Source organism: Molothrus aeneus, chromosome 2, assembly GCF_037042795.1.
Source record: "Molothrus aeneus isolate 106 chromosome 2, BPBGC_Maene_1.0, whole genome shotgun sequence".
NCBI lineage: Eukaryota > Metazoa > Chordata > Aves > Passeriformes > Icteridae > Molothrus > Molothrus aeneus.
Genome location: NC_089647.1, coordinates 44,530,524 through 44,553,901, shown reverse-complemented (window position 1 = coordinate 44,553,901; position 23,378 = coordinate 44,530,524). Strand labels below are relative to the sequence as shown.

The window sequence follows — 23,378 nt, the reverse complement described above, 5'->3', positions numbered from 1 at the left end:
GCCCGGCACTGCGCATGCGCGGCGCAGCCGCCGCGGCGCTTTCCGGGAAGATGTCGGCGGCGTGGAGAGCGGCGGTGGCGGCGGCCGCCCGAGCCCCGCTGCGGGGGCGGCTCGCCGGGATGCGGTCCCCGCGCAGCCAGCGCCGCCCGTCCGTATGGGGGGCCGCCGCCGCCGCCGCTCTGGTCGGGGGAGGCTGCCTGGCGGCGTGTTACAGCGGGCGGCCGCGCGTGTTCCCGACGGTGCTGGCTCAGGTAAGGCAGCAGCATCCCCGCTCCGGGCGGCGGGCAGGGCAGGGCGGGCGCGCCGGGAGCCGGGGCGCGGGGGCGGCTGTCGGCGGCCCGCGGGCGGGTCGGGGTCCGCGGTGGTCAGACCCCGTCGTGAGGCGGGACTGGGCTGCGGGAGCCCTCCTGGCCCCGGTGGTGTGGCAGGTAATGCGCGTCCCGGCCCCCTTGGCATCACAGCGTGTCACTTAACGCGGAGCTGCCTCGCCTCAGCGGCGGGGACTCCGCCGGTCTCCGCAGCCGGAGAAGGCAGGGCTGGCCTTAGCACGGAGCCTTTCCCCTCTCACCTTGACAGCCCTGCTCGTGCTGAACGATGGACCTGTGTGCTTTGCGCAGACACACGGCCTGTAGTGAGCTCCGTGTTTTGCTGGTAACTTCCAGGGGAAACTTCCACGGTACCCGGTCTGCATGTCAGGTGCTATTAGACAGTCATGCATGGCTTTGTCTCTTGAAAAAAATATATATAGCTATTTCACGGAAGTAGTACTTTTGTAGTTCGTACTTTGTCTGAAATGCATTACACAGACTTATTTCCTCTTATTATGTCCAAAATGTGTGCCCTGGATACTAGAATGTGATTTGCCTTGGAGCGTCAGGGCACTCAGAAGGGTGTTCAGAGACAGATCATTATTATTTATAAAATAATCTTTGTACACGATTTCCCAACTTTATCCTTTTCATGGAGGCAGTGAGCTTTTTCCTCTTCTTCCTCCAGATAAGAAGTTACTGTCAATTAGAGTAGGTTTGTTATTTCAAACTGGAAGACCTAAATGATTTGTAGGCCAGAGGGTTTAGGTGTGATGGGTGAAGAGGTCAGTCTATGCTTGCAGTGCCATTCATCTACTTATATCTAAGAATTTTTGGAAGTATTGAATGCTTTGTATGCTTTGATGTCTTATCTCTTAAAGTGATTAAACAGGCTGAACTACAAGCAGATAAATAGCAGCCTTTATTCTTGAGGACAACATTTATTTCTGAGTCAAGAAGAAATAATTACTTTTTTAATTAGTTTTTTTAATATTGTATCCTTCATTGTGGAAAATACTTAAACTACATCTTCTTAGAAAACTCACATTTTATTAGATAAGCATTTTTCTAAATAGATTATATAGTAGTCTGGTCCTTGGACCAGGACAAGTTAAAACTTTGGACAGCACATGTTAAAACTTTAATTTTCTATATCCTTCTCCTAGCAAGGAAAGCATCCATTACTCAACAGATATGCTACTGAAAATGTATCTCCTTGTTGTTCTTACTTTTAATTATGTGAAGTTTTTAAGCAGCATTGCGTTATTTTTTAAAAGTCCTGTCATTGAGACCAATCTCATTAATACATGGAACTCTTGCTAAAGTAGATGTGTATGTAGGTATATATAAAAAGTGTTAAATGTGGGAAGTAATCACTTTTAAAGGGTGTTGAGTGAAGAGGTCTCAGTCTGGTGCCGATGTGTTCTCATGGAATAGCTTCTATGTAATGCATGGACAGTCCTATGAGTACACTTTTAATAATTCTCAAGAGGCAGTCCAAAAGTCTAGGACTTACTTAATGGGTTTGGAGATAGTAAATTGCTGGACTCTTCAAATGTTTGTTCAATTTGAACTTTTCAGTTTTCCCATAAAATGATTGTTGGAGAAGCTAATTCTCCATATATGTTGTACTCCATATTGCTGCAGGTAGCTTTTTAAAACTATCTAAGAAATTACCATGCAGAGCATAATGCTGCAAGTGGATTGTGAAAGCTATGAGCAACAGTGATAGAGCCCCGCTGCAAGTCTTTTAAGCAGTTTAGATGCTACTTGTGACTTCTGATTGATAGAAAATAGCCCAAAGTGAAACAGTGTTGAAACAAGTAGTCACCTTTATCACATATTTTGAAGCCATCTTTTTCTCAGGTCAGAGACTGTGGAATCATGAGATATGAAAATTCTTTACACATTCTCATAGTGGATAACCTTATTTTCTGTTAGTATTCCTTCTCATTGTAACAAATCTTAACCAGCCTTGCTTGAGCTTGTGCTGACAAACAATATTAAACTGTTTGTTCCTGTTGTAGTATGCTATGTAGTGGGAATGTTGGCAGCATGGTGTATGAAATATTACAGGTTAAGGCAAGTATTTGAAATTAAACAGCGTAATTTTCATTATCTTTGTTATAAAGGAATATGTAGTGGAAATGTTTATACTTCTGTATCATCAACAAGTCTTACTGGTTGCTCTTGGGAATGCCGCGGGATTATGGTACAGTGCTTCCCAATTTTCCTTGGTAATATAGTCTTGTCTGTTTAATTGCTGCAAAATTGGTCATAATTATTTAAAATATTTGACAAAATAAAGCTGACAAAGTGACAAGGTATCTCCATGCTGTAAAGAACCAAAATAATAAGATTTTATGCTTTTCAGCAGCATTACATTATGATTAAAAAGCTCTGTCGTTACGACCAATTTCATGTCTGTGTGTGACTCTGGTGTAAGCATAATTTGAGCCACTGAGTTATTTTCATTCTTGTCCTAAATTACCATTAGTAACTTCTTTGCACAAAGACTTCATTGGAAATACTTCCTCTCTGTTTAGGTTAAGTAGTTGAAGTTGATAACTCTATTTAGATTTTCTGTTTTTCTCACTGAAACTAATCTCTGTCAAGGTAGTCAGACATTTTTCAGTTTTTCCTTATTCCAGGCAATTTCAGACATACAATTTCTAGTGAAGCTGGCAAACAGCATGCCAAAGGTAATGTTCTGTATATTTAGTACTTTTTTTTTTTTTATTTCTTTCTTCTAAAGCTTTTGAATATCCTAAAATCAAAGACTGATACCTTTGGCACCTAGTTTCTCAAATCTATTTTTAATTCCTGTCCTTTCTTCCTGCTGGAATGGGTTTAACCCTGCTTATATTGGTTAGGGGCACCTCTGACTTCTGCTCAGATTAAATGAAATCCAGCCTAACACAGCATAATCCTGTATGAGTCTTTGCAGAATCAAAGGTCTTTCAGGGTCAGATAATCTGTTTTTCTTTTTGTGAGTTCTATGGATAGTGTCTGTTTTATTTTGTAGTGGCGTGTCTCTGGTTACTGTATTTTAATAGAATTGTTTATTCTGACAATGACTTCAGGGCTTTTTTTTTAAATTTTGGCCCAGGTTTTTTGTCAACATTTTCACTAACACTTATTTGTTCCTACAATGTACATTAAGTGGTTAACATCCCAGTAATAAAATGTTCTATATTTGATTTAATATACCTCAGATGTAATCTTTCATGATTTATGAAGTTGTTTTCATTCTCTATCTTCATTTGCTGACCTACTGTTTAGATACATATAACAAGTAATATGTTGGTGTAAGTCCTTAGTGTTGATTGTAAAACTCTACAAAGATTATTATAGTAAAATGAACACAGTATTTTTGAAACTTTTTCTTTATAAGTACCAGGTGTTGGTTCCATCTACACTTGATATTTACCTGTGAAGCTACAGTGACAATACCCCAACCAGATAATAGCCTTCGTTAGAAAAAAAATAGATCAATTTTCATTTTTTAATAAAATGAGTTAATTAGCTTGTATCAAGAGGAGAAAAAAATAAGGGGGGGTGGGGGGAAGGGCTTTTGTTCTACCAGTGTAACTCAGAATGGAGATTTATGTTGAAATCACTAAAAGTATTCCTTCTAGTATCCTAACCAACACAGCCAGGTCAAAAACGTTCACACTGCTCTGCACACTGCATTGATATTATACAGGCTGTTTTTCTTTTTTAGTAGTGGAATGGCACAAGGGTATATGGTTTGTAACCATGATCAGACTTGGTGTGTTGTCTCTTGTGCCCTTTTTCTCTCAGAGCATGCAGTTTGCAATACTAACATGGCTCACTCCAGCTAAATTTGGAACCTTCCAATGGGCTGCAGGCTTGATCTTGGACACACACAAACTGCAAATGATAAGAAAATTCTGAGCAGCAGCAGGCTGCCAGAGGCAGTATATCCTGCCCCTGCTGAGTTTTCTAAGGCCATGTTTAGGTCACTAGCTTCAGAAAGAATAAAATTTGATTTGCCCTTGCAAAGTTGTGATCCCTGCAGCGCGTCACAATTGGCACTGAGTCTAAGTCACTGTTTTCCAAATGAGACTAACTAAAATTGTTACTAGCACATATACGAAGCTTTATGTGTGCAAAGTCTTGTCTGCTGATAAACATTACATGTTTCAGCACTCTGGTTTTTTAGGGTTGTGGGAGCGAGCATTAGCTGGTACCTCAGTTAAGTTGTATGAAATATATAAGTAAAGTGAAAATCATAACTAACAGAAATTTTTGGGGTCTGTTCTTGTTAATACTTTCTGTTACATGGTCATAGTCTAATTGGTTCTCTTTATCTTACCTTTTCTGCTAATGCTGTCTTGCATCAGCAATCTTCTTCAGTTATTCCAGATCAGAGGAGACTCAATTTGTCCCTTGGAGGTCTTAAATACTTATATTGCATTTGATCATACTGAAAATATTAAGATAGTGCTTATAGCAGTTAACAAACAATTTGTGATAATTTGTAAAATATTTGAAGTGTCCGAAAATCTAATTTTATTTAAAATGCATTTATTGAAGCAATTCTATTTTGGACTGCAATAATTTTATTATCTCAGTTTAAACTGCATTGAATGTTTTGTAATTTTTTGAGTATCAATGAGTCTTAAGAGAAGCAAAGATGGGAGTGGTAACTTTGTATGTCACACTACCCACACACTACATGGAAGTGGTGACTCCCATGTCACACACATGGGAGTGACAACTTCTATGTCACGATATGAAAACTGTTATTCTGAGCAACTGAGAGTAGAAAACTTTGAGTGAATAAAACTAGAGCTTAGATTTGTTTACCAGGTCTATATGTGTACCCACCATGAACATTTATTTTGGAGCTATTGCCTTACACCTTTTAAAGAAATTAGAATACTGTAAAAGATTCTCCAAATACTAGCTCTTTCAGGGGACACTCCCTTGGTTCTGCCACTGTGGAAAGGTAAAATAGTATATAAACAAACGTAGGGCTATGCAGAACTCAGCTCCACAGCTCATAGGATAATCTAGGGAGAGTGCATATATTAAATATAACTTTATCAGGGGCTTAGTAGAAATCTCTGGACTCCCAGACTTGGAAGTTGTTAAAAAAAAGATTTAAAAAGTTTTGTAATCCTACCTGTGTTTTTTGGTGACACTTTGAGATGTGCGCTGTGTCTCCAAAGAGATTGAGTGCTGAAACATAGTTGGTTCATGCAAATTCCAGTATTTTATGCATGGTTTTCTTCTCAGGTAAAATTTCCAAACCAGATCAATAGAAAATTTTCAAAATGCTATAAGCATGTTACCTGTCTGGTGTATATTTGCTTGATTGGTAACTTCTGGCAAAAACATATAAACTACATGTGCTTCCAAAACAATTGTAAGCAGTTGCATGCAGGTCAAAACAGCATTTTGTTTAAATCATCTGAATTATTTTCCACAGAGCAGTGGAAGGAAGAAGTGCATCGCTCTGGGATTTTAATTGGTTTTTCACACATCCTTAGTAACCAGGATCACTTTGTGACTTAAGTTATGCTTACACTGCTTGTAGGCCACACTTTCGCTATATTAAAGATTTTTAGGTTGATTGCTTTGGGTTTGCTTTTTTTTTTGTTTTGTTTTGTTGGGTGGTTTTTTTTGTTGTTGTTGTTTTGTTTGTTTGGGGGTTTTTTTGGTTTTGTTTTGTTTTGTAAAACATAGTGTTATTTAGGAAGCTATGCATAATAAGTGCATGTGAAGGATTTTTTGCCAGATAAAAATATACATGTGATGTTTGAATTCATTCACCAAATAGAAAAAAAGAGCATATTTCTTATACATTAATAATGATTCCTACAAAGTCACACGTCAGTGCTTTGAGTTGTGAGATATGATGTATCGTGATAGAATGGGAGTTTTTGTGAGGGTATCTTTGCCTGGTTCATGCTGGGGAAAGAATATTGCTGTTAAGATGAGGTGTCTTGATAAATATAGAATCTGGGATAAAATTGCATAAGGATTTGTAATGATGTATAGAATCGCCTGGAGAGGGGAATGTGGTTCTAAAATAAAACCAGGAGGCATATGTGCAGTCTAATCTAAGAAACATACAAGAAGATTCTTGTGTTTACTTTGTCATAAAAAAAAAGGTTGCCTGCTTCTGTTGGAATAATAATCCCAAGACAGGTTCTTTTCTCCTAAGTAATATTTTGAAATGTTTATCTTCAAGTCTTTATTCTATTAGAATTTAATGGAGAATGCAGATGCACAGAGATGATTACTGGGGTGCTCACTAAGTAAAATTAAGCATGTATAAAATGAGTCTGCATCGTAATTTTAACATGCTTTTGAAACTTAATGCCAATGTTTGTAATCCACATCCAGCAAGCTGCTCAGTGATGACTCGCAGGCCTCAGAGAAGCCTCACAGTGGAATTCAGTTTGTGTGAATCTGACGACATGGTTACATTAGTAGTTCTTAAAATCTATGTAGTAAAACAATGCCATGTAGAAATAATGAAAATTGCCATTACTTCTGTGGGTTGGAGCATCTTTAAGCAAAGATTATTACTTATTTGGGTTTTTAAATCTCCTGCTTTACAACTTCCTTAAAGGAAGGGACAGCTTCCTCAAAATGTTGTCCTTCTGTATTTTTGTGTCTTGCCTTGCTGCTGGTTATTGTTGTCCTTGCTGTCTTACGCTGTTCTGAGTGGCAGTACACAGCCAGGCAGTGGTTCCCTGCACAGCCTCAGATTTTTGTTCTGCTTGTAACATGGCTGGAAAGGTTTTCTTACTGCATCTGCAGGTTGTGTCCTTGAACCATCTACAAGATGGTACCTTTAAATCTTCCTGATGAAGGTTGTGCAAGACTTGCAGCCTGTGGAGGAGGCTCCAGTTGGATTCAAGGTGCTTTGAACCCCTGGTGTTCTTTCCAGCAGTGCCTGCCCAGCACTGGAGAGGCTCCTTATTCAGCCGTGGCAAGCTGCAGGCAGTGCTCTTGCTGGCATGTGGTAGCATCCATCCCTCTGCCAGCCTCATGGTTTATTCTCCACTGTATCTTTACTGCTATATTTACTATCTCAATAAATATTACTAAAGAAAAAGTTGTCATAGATCATGACAAGGCAGTCAACTCAGTAGGTAAATGCATTCCATACTGCCTGTTACTGAACAGGAAATGGGTAGTCATTTTTTTATTAAATTATTCAGATACCTGTAGTCTATGGCTATGAAAGAGGCAGTTTAACATAATTTATGCATCTGCCTTCTAACTCAGGTATTTAATGTGAATATATTCATATTAATTTTTTCTCTCTACTGTGCATCTTGAAGTAGATGAAGTACTACAAGTGGTTTGGTTCTGAGTTTGAATGACTTGTAACATTCTTGCCTCCAAATTCATCTTCAATGAATGAGTTTTGGGTACTAGTCTCAAAATATTCTGAAAATAGTGTGTGCTCAAAACCTTTTTTAAGCATTGATAAATATGCAATTAGATTGCTAGGTCAGCCTATCCCAATCTTTTTTCTTTTCCTTAAATATGCTTCATGATTTCTGAAACTGTTCCTTTGTGCAGCCAGTGAGGGTAACCTTAGCTACCTCTTGTTTTATTCTGTATTTCACTGTGTTATGGAAATACTGTATGTATCAGGTATCCATCAAGTAGTCTAAATCAATAACTGGGATATTAAATATATCACAAACATCATTCTCTGCATTAGTGACATAACATTGTCATGTTATGTGCTTAAAATAGAATGCGGTATAGAGAGTGTGGAATCTCTAGGACCATGATGTTATAATTAATTATACCCTTAAATATTACTTACATATGTGCATTTGTTTTACAACTTTAAATATATTATATCCTTTTCAGTTTTTTTAATGTGAAGTCTATATATATATACTTAAGTTTCTGGCTTTGAAAATATTTACATTTATTCCCTTCTCTTTGTGCACAGAGATTCTTTGTGCAGGTGTCTTCATTGATACTAAAGCAACATGATGTAAAATGTAATCTTAGAGGTCAAGGTTAAATTTTAACTATCTGTCTTTCATCTGATCTGTCACCTTTTCCTTGAATTCACTCTTGCTATGTGACTTCAGTGATTAAATAAAATCTAACTAACATTCCTTCTAGGCACTTTGATACATGTGGACAGATGGGGTGAGTTAAGCTGCATGATTTTGTGCTTTTAGCTAATGTAGTAAAAGGTTAGTGCTTGAGAATTTTTGACTGTTTATGTTAATGGACAAACATAAACAGATAAGAAAATAGCTTGCCTATAAACAAAAAAATAGATTGATTAGAAAGAATTGCACAAAATAGTATTTTGATTTTTAACAAAGAATCTCAAGAAGAAACTAGCATTTATTTACTGGTGATACAAGACTTTTTCTCCAGCAAATACAGTAGATGGTTTCAACATAGATATTACAAAGTTTCTTTTTTATTTGGTTTCTTAGATGGAAGCTGTTTGCCTTTTTTTTTTTTTTTTTGCTAGAAACTTTGAGCTTATTCATAATTACCTTTTTTTTTTTTTTTTTTTTTTTTTAGTAAGACATGCTCTATTCTGTGCAAGCAGTAGCAACTGTTTTCCCATTGCTGCTGTTTTGTACTGTTTTCCAAATGCATTTTCTGGGGCATTTTCTGGGTTGGCATGAGAGCTCTGTATTGCCCTTACTTGTAGACTTTTGTGTAATGTTGTGGCTGACTGAATATGGTTATTCCTGGCAAGTGGCTCAGCATTTTGGAAACATAATCTAGCCAGAAAGAACAAATAACTCAGAATCTAGTTTAAATAATCATCCAAGATAAATGACAGATGGAACTATGTGAAATGCTCATTCAGAACACGTGTAGTAGGCTATAGCTCCTTGCTGCTACTCACTGAGCTTTTTATTACACATACAGCTGAAAGACAAGAGTAGGGAGTCTCGTCAGCTTCAAACACCAGACGTCATTTCAAGTAGTTCCTCAAGGTTTGTGTCCCCTTCAGGGTAGGAGAAATTTCAAGAATGACTATCTTGCACTCATGTAGTCTATGAAAAGCACTTACAGCAGATGTAGCTAATAAATATTATAGGTACTGATACTTTCCCTGCTTCTTTGCCAAATCATCAGAGAAACTCCTTCATTTCTCTCCAAAAACTGCACAAATTCTAGCACAGATAGAAAAGTTACGTGAAATGAAGAAAATTGGTGTTTCCAAATACTTTAAAATCTGTCTTTTTTTTTAAGTAGGCATTTTCTTTGATAATGCCTTTTAAAGGCAATACTGCCATTACAATGATGTATTAAGAAATAATGCTGTAATAATAAAACAATATATACTGAGCTGCGTATAAAGCTGTGTATGTATCTATATGTAATGTAACTTTATATATATTAGTAAGGGTATGCATATGTATAAAATATACTTAAAATACAGATTGTGTGATTACAATAATAAAAAATAAACATAAGAATGTGCTAATGGAGAAATGATGGGATTTATTTTGAAAGTTTCTAGTCTAAATGGCCAGATATGCTCAGCATTTAAAGGACAAAATCTGCCTGAAGTTTTACCAAAAGCTTCTTCTGGTGGCCCTGTAAGAGGCTGAGGTCTGTGTGCTGCCAGATCAGGCTGGGCTTTGAACTTGACTGCATGGGCTTGATGATGTGAGATCTTGCCAAGGAGAAAAGCACGAAGTTCTGTCATGTTGTATTGCTCACTGTGGTGAAATGGACTTGGTGATTATATTTTATGATCTCACAAATTTGCCAAAATGAACTTTATTTTTTAGTAGAGAAAAGTCTTAATGGTTACGTATTGACCACATTATCTGACAATCTGCTTCTCCTTTTATAGAACTTTGAAAATTAGAAGATAACAGACCTTAATTGTGTAGCTGACAGAATAATTGGTTTGGAAATATAGTAGAGTTTCTGTACCAGTCCTCTCTAGGCTTGTTTTTGAAGCAACTGTGGACTTGTCTAGTAATTTGGTGTTTTTAATGGCAATGAAAAATCAAAATTATACTTGGCATGGAGACTAAGAAAGTGCTCTTTACTTTATAGCTTTATATTGTTTAAATGCATAAAGACAGTGGCCTAAGTAGCCTGTGATTGTCACAGTGAAATGTTTTCCCTTGCTCATTACACTCTAATGACTTTCCCTCGGGTTAAAGTACTTACTTGGAAATGTGGTAAAGCTGATGGATAAAACATCTGGCACCTTTTTTACTGAAAAATACACTTGATGGTCTTAGGCATCAGGGAATACAGTGCTGACACTGCTGTCTTTGGGAATAAGCAAACAATTATAGGCTTCTGCTGAAGATGGGAAACAGCAGGAATAAGCATTGTAATCTTCAAAAGATGAAAAGCACAATACACAACATGCATCAATTTAAACCAGCATTTCCCAGATCAATTTTGATGATTTTATCCAGAGCACTAATATTAAATCTGTACTGTACAATACAGAACGAATGAGGAGAATTGATGCTTGACTTAGTTGTTCATCTTACAGAATCACAGAATAAGTCACTTGAAAAGCCACTCTGAAGGATCATCAAATCCAACTCCTGGGCCTGCACAGGACCATCCCCAAGAGTCACTCCATGCACCTGAAAGTACAGTCCAAACACTTCTTGAACTCATTCAGGCTTGCTGCTGTGGTTCTTACATGTTCTTCATGACATCCATCTCCACTTAAGAGAAGCTTTTCTACTTTTTCTGGTTGTGGTTTAACCCCATTTGGCAACTACTCATCTCAGAGCCTCTCATTCCCTTCTCCTTGGGGGAGAGAGTCAGAAGAGTAAAGAGGAGAGAGCTTGTAGGTTAGAATACAGACAGTGCAATGTGTAGATGCTTTTTCTGCACTTGGACTTGTTTTGTCTGCCATTATCTTCTTCTAACCCTCCACCAGACTATCTGCTGTGCATGCTGCTATTTTTTCTTCACTTAAGTGAGAATTTTTTGAGCTCTGTGAACTCTTTTTTTATTTGAACTGGATGTAGCCAGACATTCCTATATGGAAACTTCTCAACAAAATCTTAAAATATGTTGGGATTAATTTATAATAGTGAAATATGCTCTATTTTGACATACACAGTTAAAATGTGTATTGTAATTTGCCATTCCAGTTAAATCAAATTCTGTATTATATCAGAGCTGGAGTTTGTTTTTATAGCTTGGTTGTTACTGTATGTGTGTGTTACTGTTGCAGTAGTTCTCCTTCTGGGAAAAAACCCAATTGTTAATTTTTTCACATAGAGCTGTAGTTAGCGCTTCTGTAAAGAAATTTGTGCTTGTCTTTTTGAGCTCTTGCTAGGAAATGTCTTGAATAAGAGTACTAAAGATCTAAAAAGCCATAAGTAGCAGCATTTAGGCTGTGACCTCTGGAGAGGACTCAATGTGGACAACAAAAATGGGAAAAACTAAAGAAAGTCTTCTGTTTCTGGATTTAAAAAAAATCCATTAAAACTTTAGATTTTAATTTAGCTGAAGAACCATCATGAATGATAGACAGTGTAAAGGGTATAAAATTACTTTGCCTAGAACAGTATTTTTTTCTGAATTTACCAATTGTATGTAATGTTCTTACTCAGTCTTCCAGAAAACTACATTGGGAAATTGCTGACATACTTTTTTTCCAACTGCTGTTAAATTTGGAAAACTTGCAGTGTCATATTACCAAATGGTGTTGCATTGTTATTCTTTAATTTTAAGATTTGCGTTGTTGTTTCTCTTCAGCCTCAAAAATGGGGAAAAAAAAAGAAAAATCTAAATATTTAGGTGCACCAGAAGTGTTGGATGTGTTAATTGGGGAGACATCATGTAGCAATAAATACTGTATTAACATTAACAGTCCTATCAAAAATAATGCACTTGCACTGATAATACACTGTTTGTTTACTGAATGTTTTTCATGGGTGCCTCACTTTATAATCTGCAGTGCTGAGACCCTTGACAGTACTGCTTCTTGAAATGACAGCAATGCAATCAAGTTGCATTGTCAGAAATCATGGAATCGTAGTCAGATTCCTTGGTGTAAAATTTTTAAAGGACTATATGGTGTTCCAGTACAGATGGATTTTTCCTTGCAGTGTACACTTATTCTCTCTGGCAGTGGTAGGAGGTACCACTTCCAGTATCAAAGGGTTCTGGTATTGACAGCAAACAAGGAGTGATTATCCTGGGAGTCATCACATGGCTGAATCCTTTGTGGGTAGGATTTGTGAGACTGTAGTTGTGGGAGTAATGGGCATCTTTATTCCTTCTTCATCCCCTGTAGCCTGTGGGTTAGGTCATTCTTCCTCCATAACTTCCAGGAGCAGCAGACTCCATGTGAGAGGCTGCTCTGCCAGCAGGAAGCAAGATTGCTTCCATTGCTGAAGCAAAGGGGCTGTTCTGGGCTCAGCTTTGAATGCAGAGTTAGAAGGTGATGAGTAATGGAAAGCAGACACAGTGGCTCTGGGCCAGGCTGCATGGGGATTAAATTCTGGATGTGGTATTAATAGGATGGAATGAGACCCTTCCATAGGGTTCAGTAGTGTGTGTGTGTGTGTGTGTGTGTGTGTGTGTGGCTGCGTATCACCTCGATGAATTCATGTAACATACATCTGGTTCTGGCCATTGGAAATGTCCAGCTGATCTGACTAGACCACTGTAAGTGGATTTAGAAGTTGCTTGCAGTTCTTCAAAGTGTATAAAACTTCATGCATACAATGTTCCCTGCCATTCTGGAGGTCACAACCAAGCTGTTATCCTGCTGCGTCAGAGCTGGAGATTGTAAGTTTAATCTCTGCCTGCTCGTGGAGTGTTTCTGACCCGTTGAGTGTCCCTGTGAGGGTTTGGCAAAACAAAGTTGGACCCAACATTCTTTATTTGAGCAGCTTCTGTAACTGGGAAGATTGCACAAGCTTTTGATCACCACACCAAGCAGTAGAACGTGTTTTCTGTTGGTAAACTTTGAATAGACAGATGATGAGTTTCTGATGGGGATCAGGTTATGTTGACATAGCCATGAGACAATAAATGATGCACTTTTTATTGTGGATAGGGTGTTGGTCCTTCAGGCCATAATTTGCAAAGAGGAGAGACCGTTAATAGTTTTCATATGAATTTGAAGGTAACACAACACAATGCATAGCATGCCTATGCATCAGTTCAATATTTTAAATTGAGATATTTTGCTGTTTGAAACTTCTCCTATAGGCAGTTCATAAAAGCAGTTGTTCTGCAAAAATTTCTTTTATTCTTTTATAATATTGGACCCACAATATTCCTATTTAATATAATATTTTTATAGTAGAGGAAGCAGGGAATGAGAAAGTGGATCTTTTCTTCTCCAGGGGCTTCTCTACTGTATTTTTGGAACCGATAAGGCACTGAGGAAAGCACCCTGTGTTATTGCAGTTGTCTCAAAAAATATTATTTTATGCAATAAATGCATAAAATAGCATAATTAATTTTGTTATTCTTAAAATAGGTATCCATGCCATGGCCAGGGACACCTCCTGCTAAACCCGTTTGCTCAAGGTCTTTTTATCCAGCCTGGCCTTGAACACTACCAGGGATGGAGCATCCACAGCTTCTCTGGGCAACCAGTTCCAGTATCTCACCACCCTCACAATAAAGAATTTCTTCCTAATATCCAGCCTAAATTTACTCTTAGTCTGTGCCTATTACTCTTTGTCCTATCACTGCAGTTCCTGAGAGGGAATCCCTCTCCACCTTCCCTGTAGGCTCCCTTCAGACACTGGAAGGTTGCTACAAGATCTCCACATAACCTTCTCTTCTGCAGGCTCAACTTTCTCAGCCTGTCTTCATAGGGCAGGTGCTTCAGTCTCCAGTCAACTGCGTGGCCTCCTCTGGACTTACTCCATCAATTCCATGGAGTCCTTCTTATGCTGGGGACACCATTACTGTGCTGGTCTGAGCAGAGCAGAGGGGCAGACTCCCCTCCCTTATCCTTCTGGCCATGCTGCTTTGGGTGCAGGATGCAGTAGACTTCTTGGGATGCACATTGACAGCTCATGTTTAGTTTTTCATCAACCATACCTCAAGTCCTTCTCCACAGGGCTGTTTTAATGATGCCCTTTAACACTCCATTGATATCAAACCCTTTGCTGGTATTCATGATGAAACTAAATGGAAGTATTGGTGTATAAATACACTTTACGTCCGTGTTTAGACTTTAGAGTTAAGTGTAGGAAGAGCCTTGATGAGTTCTTTGGTGGCATTTGTTACATCACAAGGGGAGAAACTTCACTGAAGTGCCAAGGTGTACTTCTTAATTGTGAAAAACAAGTCTGTAGTAATGGAAGAAAGTCCATAAAAACTGACAACTGCTGTAATCCTGTAGAATTCCTAGCTGGCTATCCATTGAATATCCTGCTCCTTTCCTAATAGTATGGGTTTGCTCCATGTGACTTATTTTCTTGATTTGCTGAGGGCTTGTGACCTTCAGAGAGAAAGGGGGAGAGGATCGCTTCCCATGCAGAAGCAGCTTGAGAAGATCTTAAGTTTGAAAAAAAGAAAACTGAGAGGGAATTTTTGTTACATGGAAATAGTTTAGATATACAAACTTAGACTGTCTTTATGTCAGTTGGTTTTGTAGTGTCTTGTATGTTGAAATAATTGTTAATAATGGGGTTCTCATGTACTGCAGCAAAACATATGATACCTGAGCTATGAATCTATGAATTGAGATTTTGCTCTCAGAATAAAAGCTCCCCCTTGTTTGTTTTTTTTTTGGTGGTGGTGTGGGAGTGTAGTGTTACAATTAGTTTTTTTCCTAATTCTTCTCCTTATTAGCATAGGAATGAACAACTGTGTTCATAATGCCAGGCTTGGTGTGCAGTTTTAGTGGCCTTGTTAAAAGCAACAAGGCTGCACCTCAGCATAATGATAACTGTGCTAAAAAGTCTTGGGCATCTGCTTTTCTGTACAGAAAGCCTCGGACTCTTCTGTTTTGCTGCAGAATGGGCAGGAGGTTTATTTCAATTAGGTTTTTTCCCATTGAAAACATAACAGGTGGTTGTAGTCTACAAAGTAGGAATACAGTTGTTTTGACAATATTAGGAAGATTTCCACTGCATACAACAGGAATCGAGAGGAGAAGTAATTTTTCAGAATATAGAGAGTCTGAAAGTTGGGATATCAACTATTTAGTCTCAAATCCATGATCTAGATACTGCAAAACACAAAATTCATTCTGCATCTTTCAGATCAGATAAGCATGTTATCAACCAACTTACTGTGTGCTTATTTATTAAAAAAAAAAGACCACTTTCTGGAGAGTTGCCTAATTTTTCCTCAAGTAAAAATATTTAGATTCTTGTGGTACTATTATTCTGGGATAGAAATATGATTCTTTGGGGGCCAGAGTAAAAGAGAGATATGGAATTTCAAAGGTATGCTGTTTCTCAACCAGATTTGGGTACAACTGGGTACAGCAATACCCACAACTGAAGAAAAAGCACATCAGTTTTGAAAGGAAATGTATCATTATCTTGTCTCTATTCCCTTTTTACTAAGAACTTCTTGAGAAGGACTATTTTTTTCCTGAGACAGTCAAAATAACTATTTTTGAGTCAAAAAGAATTGTTTTCAGGGGCATTTAGAGGATTCTTATGCAGATAATTTGATATTCAAAGTACAGGTAATTCAGTGTAACTCATGTAAGCATCTGGGTGAACTGTATTGTTAGTTTAATTTGCTGTTTTTAAAACAGTATTAGTTTAGCATCGGGAAAATAGCACAATAATTTACCAAATGCTAAATGGGCTTAAAATCCTCCTTAGTGGTATAGCCTAAAGTATGCATCTCAGTTGTGTTAAAGATACTAAAGTAAAAATAAAAAGGAGGAGGAAAGGCCTATCTCTGGTGTCAGAGAGGCATGTGGTAAGCTGCTGTATAAAGGGAAGGTAATGGATCTGCTTGGATTCCAGCCAGTGGTGCTGGACACCGGCATTCTGCTGAGGCGCATTCCAGGGCATTAAGAGCAATCCCTGAGTGTGCTGAGCCCTCTGTGTAATCCATCTTCCCCATGGTCCACTCTGCCAGGGGCCAGGCACTCAGTGGAGGTAATTCCAGTACCAGTGCAGCTTGTTGGTAGTCACTTCTTCAGTTCAGGGCAGTGTTTGTCTTCCAAACGCTTGGACATGGCTGGAGAGCCCCATTTGAATCTCCTGTGCAGGCACCATTTTTCATGTTGCTGTTGCTTTCAGTGGGGTGTTGGATGTTGTCTCTGGTCTCAGTTTCTGGTTGTAAGCAAGTCATCTTGAGAAGATGGTTTTTCAATCAATGTTTTATGAGTGCTATTGGGGTTAGTTGTAAAATTAAGTGGTGGTGGGATTACCTTTTAACCTTTCTGTCCTGTTACCAACTTACTTTGATACATGTATGATGCATTTTTCTGAACACAAAGAGGAAGAACAGAAGGAAAAAGGCATTATCCATCACTGCAAGGCACCTGTATATTTTAACAAGTAATGAAGCACCACAGTAAAACTCATACCCCAAAGGTGTCCACAATGGGAGTTTCCATCCTCCAACCTTTGAGGCTTATCATTCCCATTTTCTCTACCAACCTAATTTTCCACCTTTTCCCATTTTCTTGGCCAGTTAAAAGCAAGATGAATTAGCTAAAAAATTTTGTGCTATGTCTCCTAAACTATAAACTTTAAAGACACTCAGAAATGTTTGCAGAATTGGCCTCTTTCTCCTTCCTGGCTTTCATCTCCCAATGACAAGCATACACTGTTTTGTGAAGTTACTTCCTCCAAGGTTGTCTGACTATGGGTATTATTTGGCCATTTGTTTTATGGAATGACCAGAGAGAGCCTGAAAGTGTAGACTTTGTATGTTTGATTGTGTGCAACTTCTTTATAAAAAGGGCATGTTATGAAAGCATCTTATGAAATATAAATATGTATAATGTTATTGGTTTTAATTTCAACTTTTCATGCTAACGGCTGTGATTACTTTTCATTGTTATTGGAAAGTTCTTTTGCAACAAGACCCTTCAGATAAATATTTTGTGTCAAGCTGGGTTATTGAAATATATCATTATGCCCAAGGTAACTGTGGCCTACACTTTGTTGAGGTGCCATGCCTTGAAAATGTAAAATGACCTGCATTTCCAGCATGAGTATTTATATTCACTTTTTAAAAGCTTAGTGACCAAAATCTATTTTAAAAATAACTTGTTTTTCTTATGTGTTGATAGCAATTAATCCTTATTCAAAGATGCACTCTAATAAGTTAAGCTTCTTAAATTAAACTGATCTGCCTTTCACCTCTCCTGCCTTCTTAGAAAATCTTCCTACTTTGAGTGCTACATAGTATTGTTTATAATTGTGGATGCAAAGAACTAGAAATACTGGACAGTGGAAAGTACAAAGGAAGGGATGGCATTTTCCTTCTCTAGCCCTAGGAGCGTGGTACACTGATGTCTGTCCTCCTCCACTCCCACAGCCTTTCTTAAAAAGAAGCCAAGGTTCAAAAAACTTGTGTTTAATTTGATGCTGTCATTTAACATTCTGTGTGGTTCTGAACAAAGCTATTTATGCGTGGGACCTAAATAGTCATTCACAGCTGCTGCCAGCTTATACCCTAATGATCTTTATAGCTCCTCATCCTCATACTGGAGAGACTTCTTTTAGATAGAATATTTGAAGAGCACTGTGTTTCTTGGTTGGAGCCCTTGTCCAACCCTGTTCATGTTTCACACATTTAGAAGTGGCCTTAAGATTATCTGTGTTAAATATAGGGATCCATAAGCACTTGAGAAGACAAAGGGTCTTTAAGAACAACTAGATGTAATTGAGCAATAGTAGTGTGAAATGGTATCAAATCGGCCTTAGAATAGGTAGTCTGTTGTGCCAACAGGAGAGTTGTGTTTCATTTTTGGCAAATTTCTCTGATGCTAAGAAGAGGCACTTCTTAAAATTGTAATTGAACTACTTTGTCTAAGCTGTGTAGCTGTGTCCTTTTTAAGTAAATTTTACTGAGCTTTCCCAAGCATTTAGTGTGTTGGGTGTCTAAAGAGAAATTAATATGGAGCTGAACCAAAGGCAGTAGTGTTTACATTAAGACAAAAAAAAATTGTAACACTGAGAAATATCATCTATTTCTCAACTCTCTTATCTGTTCATTCAAAATCCTATCAAAATAAAGAAAGTAAATATCCACATCTTATGTTGATACTCTTGTGTAGAGTAGCATGGGAAACTGGCCCACTGGTACTTGGAACCCACTGTTGGACAACCCTCTCAGGCACATGGTGTGACTCCTGGGGATGGTGCTGTGCAGGGCCAGGAGCTGGAGATGATGAGTCTTGAGGGTCCCTTCCAACTGAGCTTATTCTGGGATTAAGTCTTCCCAGGTAAGAATTTTCTGATTCTTTCTTCAGTTTGCTTTTATGTCATCTACCTCTTCCTTTTAAAGAGTAATCTTAGCCACCTAATTCCCACTTTGAACTTCCAGTCTCTCTTGGTGGATTTTGAATTACACAAGCATCTGTTTGAAGAAGAATGGAGATCTGTATCCTGTTTTGAAACTAAAAAGTATCTGTGAAAAATGAGTTAGAGACAATGGAATAATTTTCTTTCTGCAGTAAGTAGTGTAGCTTAAAGAGCCAAAATATATGCTTCAAGGTGTCCATACACAACTAAGTAAAGCAATCAACTTTTTAAAAATTCTTCTACCTAATATGTACAGATAATACTGTACCAACCAAAATGTAGCATTATGTGATTTAGACAGTAAAATATACAGATCCCTAAACTGCAAACTTCTTTTATGTTACAATGAATAGTGAGCACATGTGTCTTAGCAGATAGGTGCAAAATGTAAGTAATGAAAAGACACACAAAATATAATTTGGAATGTTATTTTTTAATACTGTAAGTAATTACATACATTCTGTTTAGTTGCCTTCTGTAATTCATTTAATTCAGGGCTTTTAAACTGCTGAGTTTAAAGATAACTTGGACTGCCCTCAGTAGAAGCTTTACTGACTAGCTTGAAGCCATTTTCTTTCAAGGAATTAATATTTAGATGTAACATTAGCTATGGGGGTAATTAACAGGTTTAGAATAATGAATAAAATTTCAAGGACTGTAAATTGCATTCCCTAATATCAACTGTTTAAGGCTTCTTTAAAGGTCTTCTCTGATTAAAATGCTAAATTGATTTTATTTTATGAACAGGATAAGGAAAAAAATTGCTGTAATGTCTTTGTAGGCTCCATTAGACTTGACTCTTAATTGAAATCAATCCTGGATTAACTAAGCAGACACACTAGACACTAAAAAAATCTCATTTAGTATTGCTTATTTTAAAACATCTGAAATTTCATTTTATTTTTATTAGATTTGCTTAATTTTATAAGAAATAAATATTTTATAGCATGTACTGGTGGAGGGAAGAGGAAGGGGAGAGATATGGGCTTTTGAGTTCAGTTTTGTGCCAAAACCAGTTCCTGAAGTGTGGAAACAAGCTCTTTAACTGAGACACAACATATTTCATGATTGCCTCTTGGTTGGCACACTTCATTGATGTTCCAGTGAACTAAGTTGATAACATCAATATCTGAGAAAAACTAGAAGCACAACACATGTCATAAGAATGCTCATTGTACTGAACTTGTTGTTTGGTATTCCTCCTAAATTCGTAATTGTTTTTAGGAAGTTCCCTTCAGGTCTTCCAAATCATTATTAGGAATGAACGTTGCTAGTTGATGTGGGAGTGGCATCCCAAAGCTTCTGATCTTTGAAGTGGAAAAAATAATAGCTTAGAAAAACTTGATTGAAGGTTACTTGAAGAAAAATTTATTTAATATATGGTTGCTAAATTGATGTGTGACCTATGAAGTTAAGAGGTGTCAGACAGCAACACTACAGTGAAAGAACTAGGCAATGCTTTATTTAAAAGTACTTTCAGATGCTATCATACATACAGGGTGTAATCAAAATGACTATTTTACCTAAAACCCAGGTAGAAACCATAAGAATCTGTATTTTATCAGTAAATTGCTCTGATTATTGCTCAGCCAGCTAATTACCTTCCTTTCTATACTTTCTAATCAGAGAAGAAACAAAAGTATGACCCGGTGATGGCCAACATTGTGTACGAGGAGCTGTCACACACTGGTGTTTCACCAGAGAAGTGGCTTTTGTGCTGCCTGTCTGAATGAGGTGCTTTGGTTATGAGGTGTGAATAATGTTGGGTATGGCAGGATCTTGAGTGTTTGTTTGGGACCCGTCTTTCCCAGCCCTAAAGATGTATCAATCATTTGAAGTTGCTTCATGTGTAGAATATTTTTAGTTTCTATGTATAAATGTATTAAACTACAAGGGTTGGGTTTTTTTAATCTTTTAAATATTGTCTTGCTTCTAAAAAAAGGGTGAGTTTTTACTATATCATGTATGTTTTACTTCAGGAATAAAATAAAACTTCTTGCTTTTCTTGAATTACTGCATCCATATATGTGTCTGTACTTGATGCCTGCATCTTAAAAAGGATAAGACTTGATGATGACTAACATTTTATTAGCATTGTTATGTGATGTGATGGCATGTAGCAGTTGTGAGAGAAGATACTGTTCTCTGACATGCTAATCCTGTGTTATGCTGGGCCATTCACAGACCATTCACATAGTCTTCCTTACTTATCATTAATCTTCTGTGTCAGATCTTCTGCCTGTGATCATTCGTTACTCTAAATCCATATTTAAATATACAGAATGTGGAATTTGTGAGTAATGTGATGCCCAGGAAGGATTAACACAGCAGTTTTGGTTCTTCTTGATCTGGGTTTTCATCTTAGTAATTGATTCACTTTTTAGACCAGACTGTCAAATTCTGTTTCCTAGTTTTTCACATGAATTCACTAATAATTGCAGATTTTCCTGACATCACCTCTAAAATTGTGCATCAAAGTGTAGTGGTTCTTACCATGCTTGTGTGTATTTAAAAATCCTCAGACCTGTGTTGTTTTTACAATCATTTGTTCTGCTTCACTCTCCTAGCAACAATCAGTGAATTTAACTGAAAATTGTGAAGTGCTTTGTAATAAATCTCTGTGCTCTTTCTGTGTTAGAAGACAAGAAACTATTTTCTTTGTAATAATTCAATTATGAAAAGATGAGTTTTCATTGTAGCACATGGCTCTTTCAGTACCTTTCAATTACTGTGTAGATTGTTTTCTTAAGCAGATAGTAACTTAAATAAAAGTAACTTAAATAAAAGTAATTTAAATAAAAAGTAATTTTAAAAAAGTAATTTAAATTAAATAAAATTTAAGTAATTTAAATTTAAAATAACATATAGGTGCTTTTATTTTAACTGTGAGTAAAATTGTAGTGCTTTTAACTGGTCTGTCAGAAAGATGGCCAAAATTGGTGTGGCATGTCATTCCAGAAAACAAGCAGAAGCATTGATCTGTCATATTGTGTTGTGTGTGCTTGGGGAACCAAGATCTTGGGCAAGATCTTTCTTATGATGAGCATAGAAAATTAAAGTTGTACTTGTGTTCTGGAATTCAAGTGGAGGATGTGTTAGTGTGTGAGTGTTGTGTCAGTTGGGTTTCTTCTAATGTGTTTTTTTTAATGTAGTGGCTTTTCTTTGTTTTCCTCTTAGGAAGCAGTTCTCATCATTCAAATCTTTTCTTATTGACAAGAAAGACCTGCATTTGATGAGTAAATGTTAAAGTTAGATGTGGAGATTTAAGGGGACTTAACCAAATTGCTTGTTACTTAAAGGCATATTTAATTTTACTAGCAACATTGTTAGGTATTTATAAATTTTGCAGATGTAATACTATACATAGATAATTAAAAATATAAATATTTCCTGTTGTATAAATGTAGAAACTGTTAGTGGTAAGGTACCAATGGTAAGTATCATTGATTAGTAAGTTTAAATAAAGCTGTGGAGCAGACTGAAAAGTAAGTGGTATGGATAGTAAAATAATAGCAGACTTAAGGTCTGTAATTCTTTCATGGATTAGATACATGATATTCTGCTGGCATTAAGTTCAAAAACCCGTTCCTTTACTATTTGTAATTTGACTTCAGTCACGCATAGACTTGCTGACAGCTATTTACTAGAAGTCTGCCTTTGCAAGAGACTGGTACCTTGCTGTGTAGCAATAAAGATATCGACATACCAGCTGCAAGAACTGTTTTTCAGATGTATTAAGATATCTGCAGTAGAAAGTGTGAAAGTCTTGCACTTTGAGCTGAAGTGTGCAAATACACTTAATTTCTTGTAGTTACTTGGCTGCCTGCTGATGCTGTTTTCATTAGAATTGTAATTTTTCCTTGTATATCTTTATTAAATATCAGTATTCAAATTACTTTTTTCAGGTTATCTGTATTAGAAAATAGTCCTGCTTAACAGTCCCCTGTTGTGTGGCAAACTTTCTTGTCAGTAACTTGAAAAGAAACATTCTACAGTTTTGTCGTTCTTGGAGGTCTTCTTCCACAGAACAAATGATAGATAGAACAAGGGGAAATGGCCTCAAGCTGCACCAAGAGAAGTTCAGGTTTTATATTAGGACAACTTTATTCACGGAAAGATTGGTTAAGCACTGGAGAGGCTGTCCAGGGAAGTAGTGAAGTCACTGTCCCTGGAAGTGTTTAAAAAACAAGTAGAAGTGGTACTTCATTAAATGGTTTAGTGAGCATAGTGGTAACTGGTGAATGGTTGGACTTGAGGGTCTCAGAGGTCTTTACCATCAATGATTCTATCATTCTATTTTATGATCATGTGTAATTTGTTTTTCCATGTGCTTTCTTTTTCACTTACATGAAATTTTATCCTACAGTCATTTATACCTTTTGATCAGATTTGTTTTTGGTCATGCCAAATAATTTTGAATAATTACTGAGCCTTTTCACTTTTTTTTTAAACTGGTTTTCTAGACCTCAGGTATGTTGAATCACACTGGCTCTAGGAGCTCTGCTGGCAAAATCTCTCGTATGGAAAATGCCTTATTTTCACTCTTGCTTGCAATTGTTTTAACTAGTTATTTAGTTCTGTTAGGATCTTCCCTTTTGTCTTGTGTTAGCACAGTTTG

At 37.2% G+C, this 23,378-nt stretch overlaps 1 protein-coding gene across 1 annotated transcript in view; it reads left to right on the top strand.

Annotated features, from left to right (window-relative positions):
- The first annotated feature begins 14 nt into the window (after window positions 1-14).
- Window positions 15-23,378, top strand: part of MICU2 (mitochondrial calcium uptake 2) — a 135,381-nt gene continuing 112,017 nt past the window's right edge. The window contains exon 1 of the mRNA XM_066571769.1: window positions 15-251. Within this exon, the coding sequence (XP_066427866.1) occupies window positions 15-251 (237 nt within the window). The remainder of the gene's footprint in view (window positions 252-23,378) is intronic.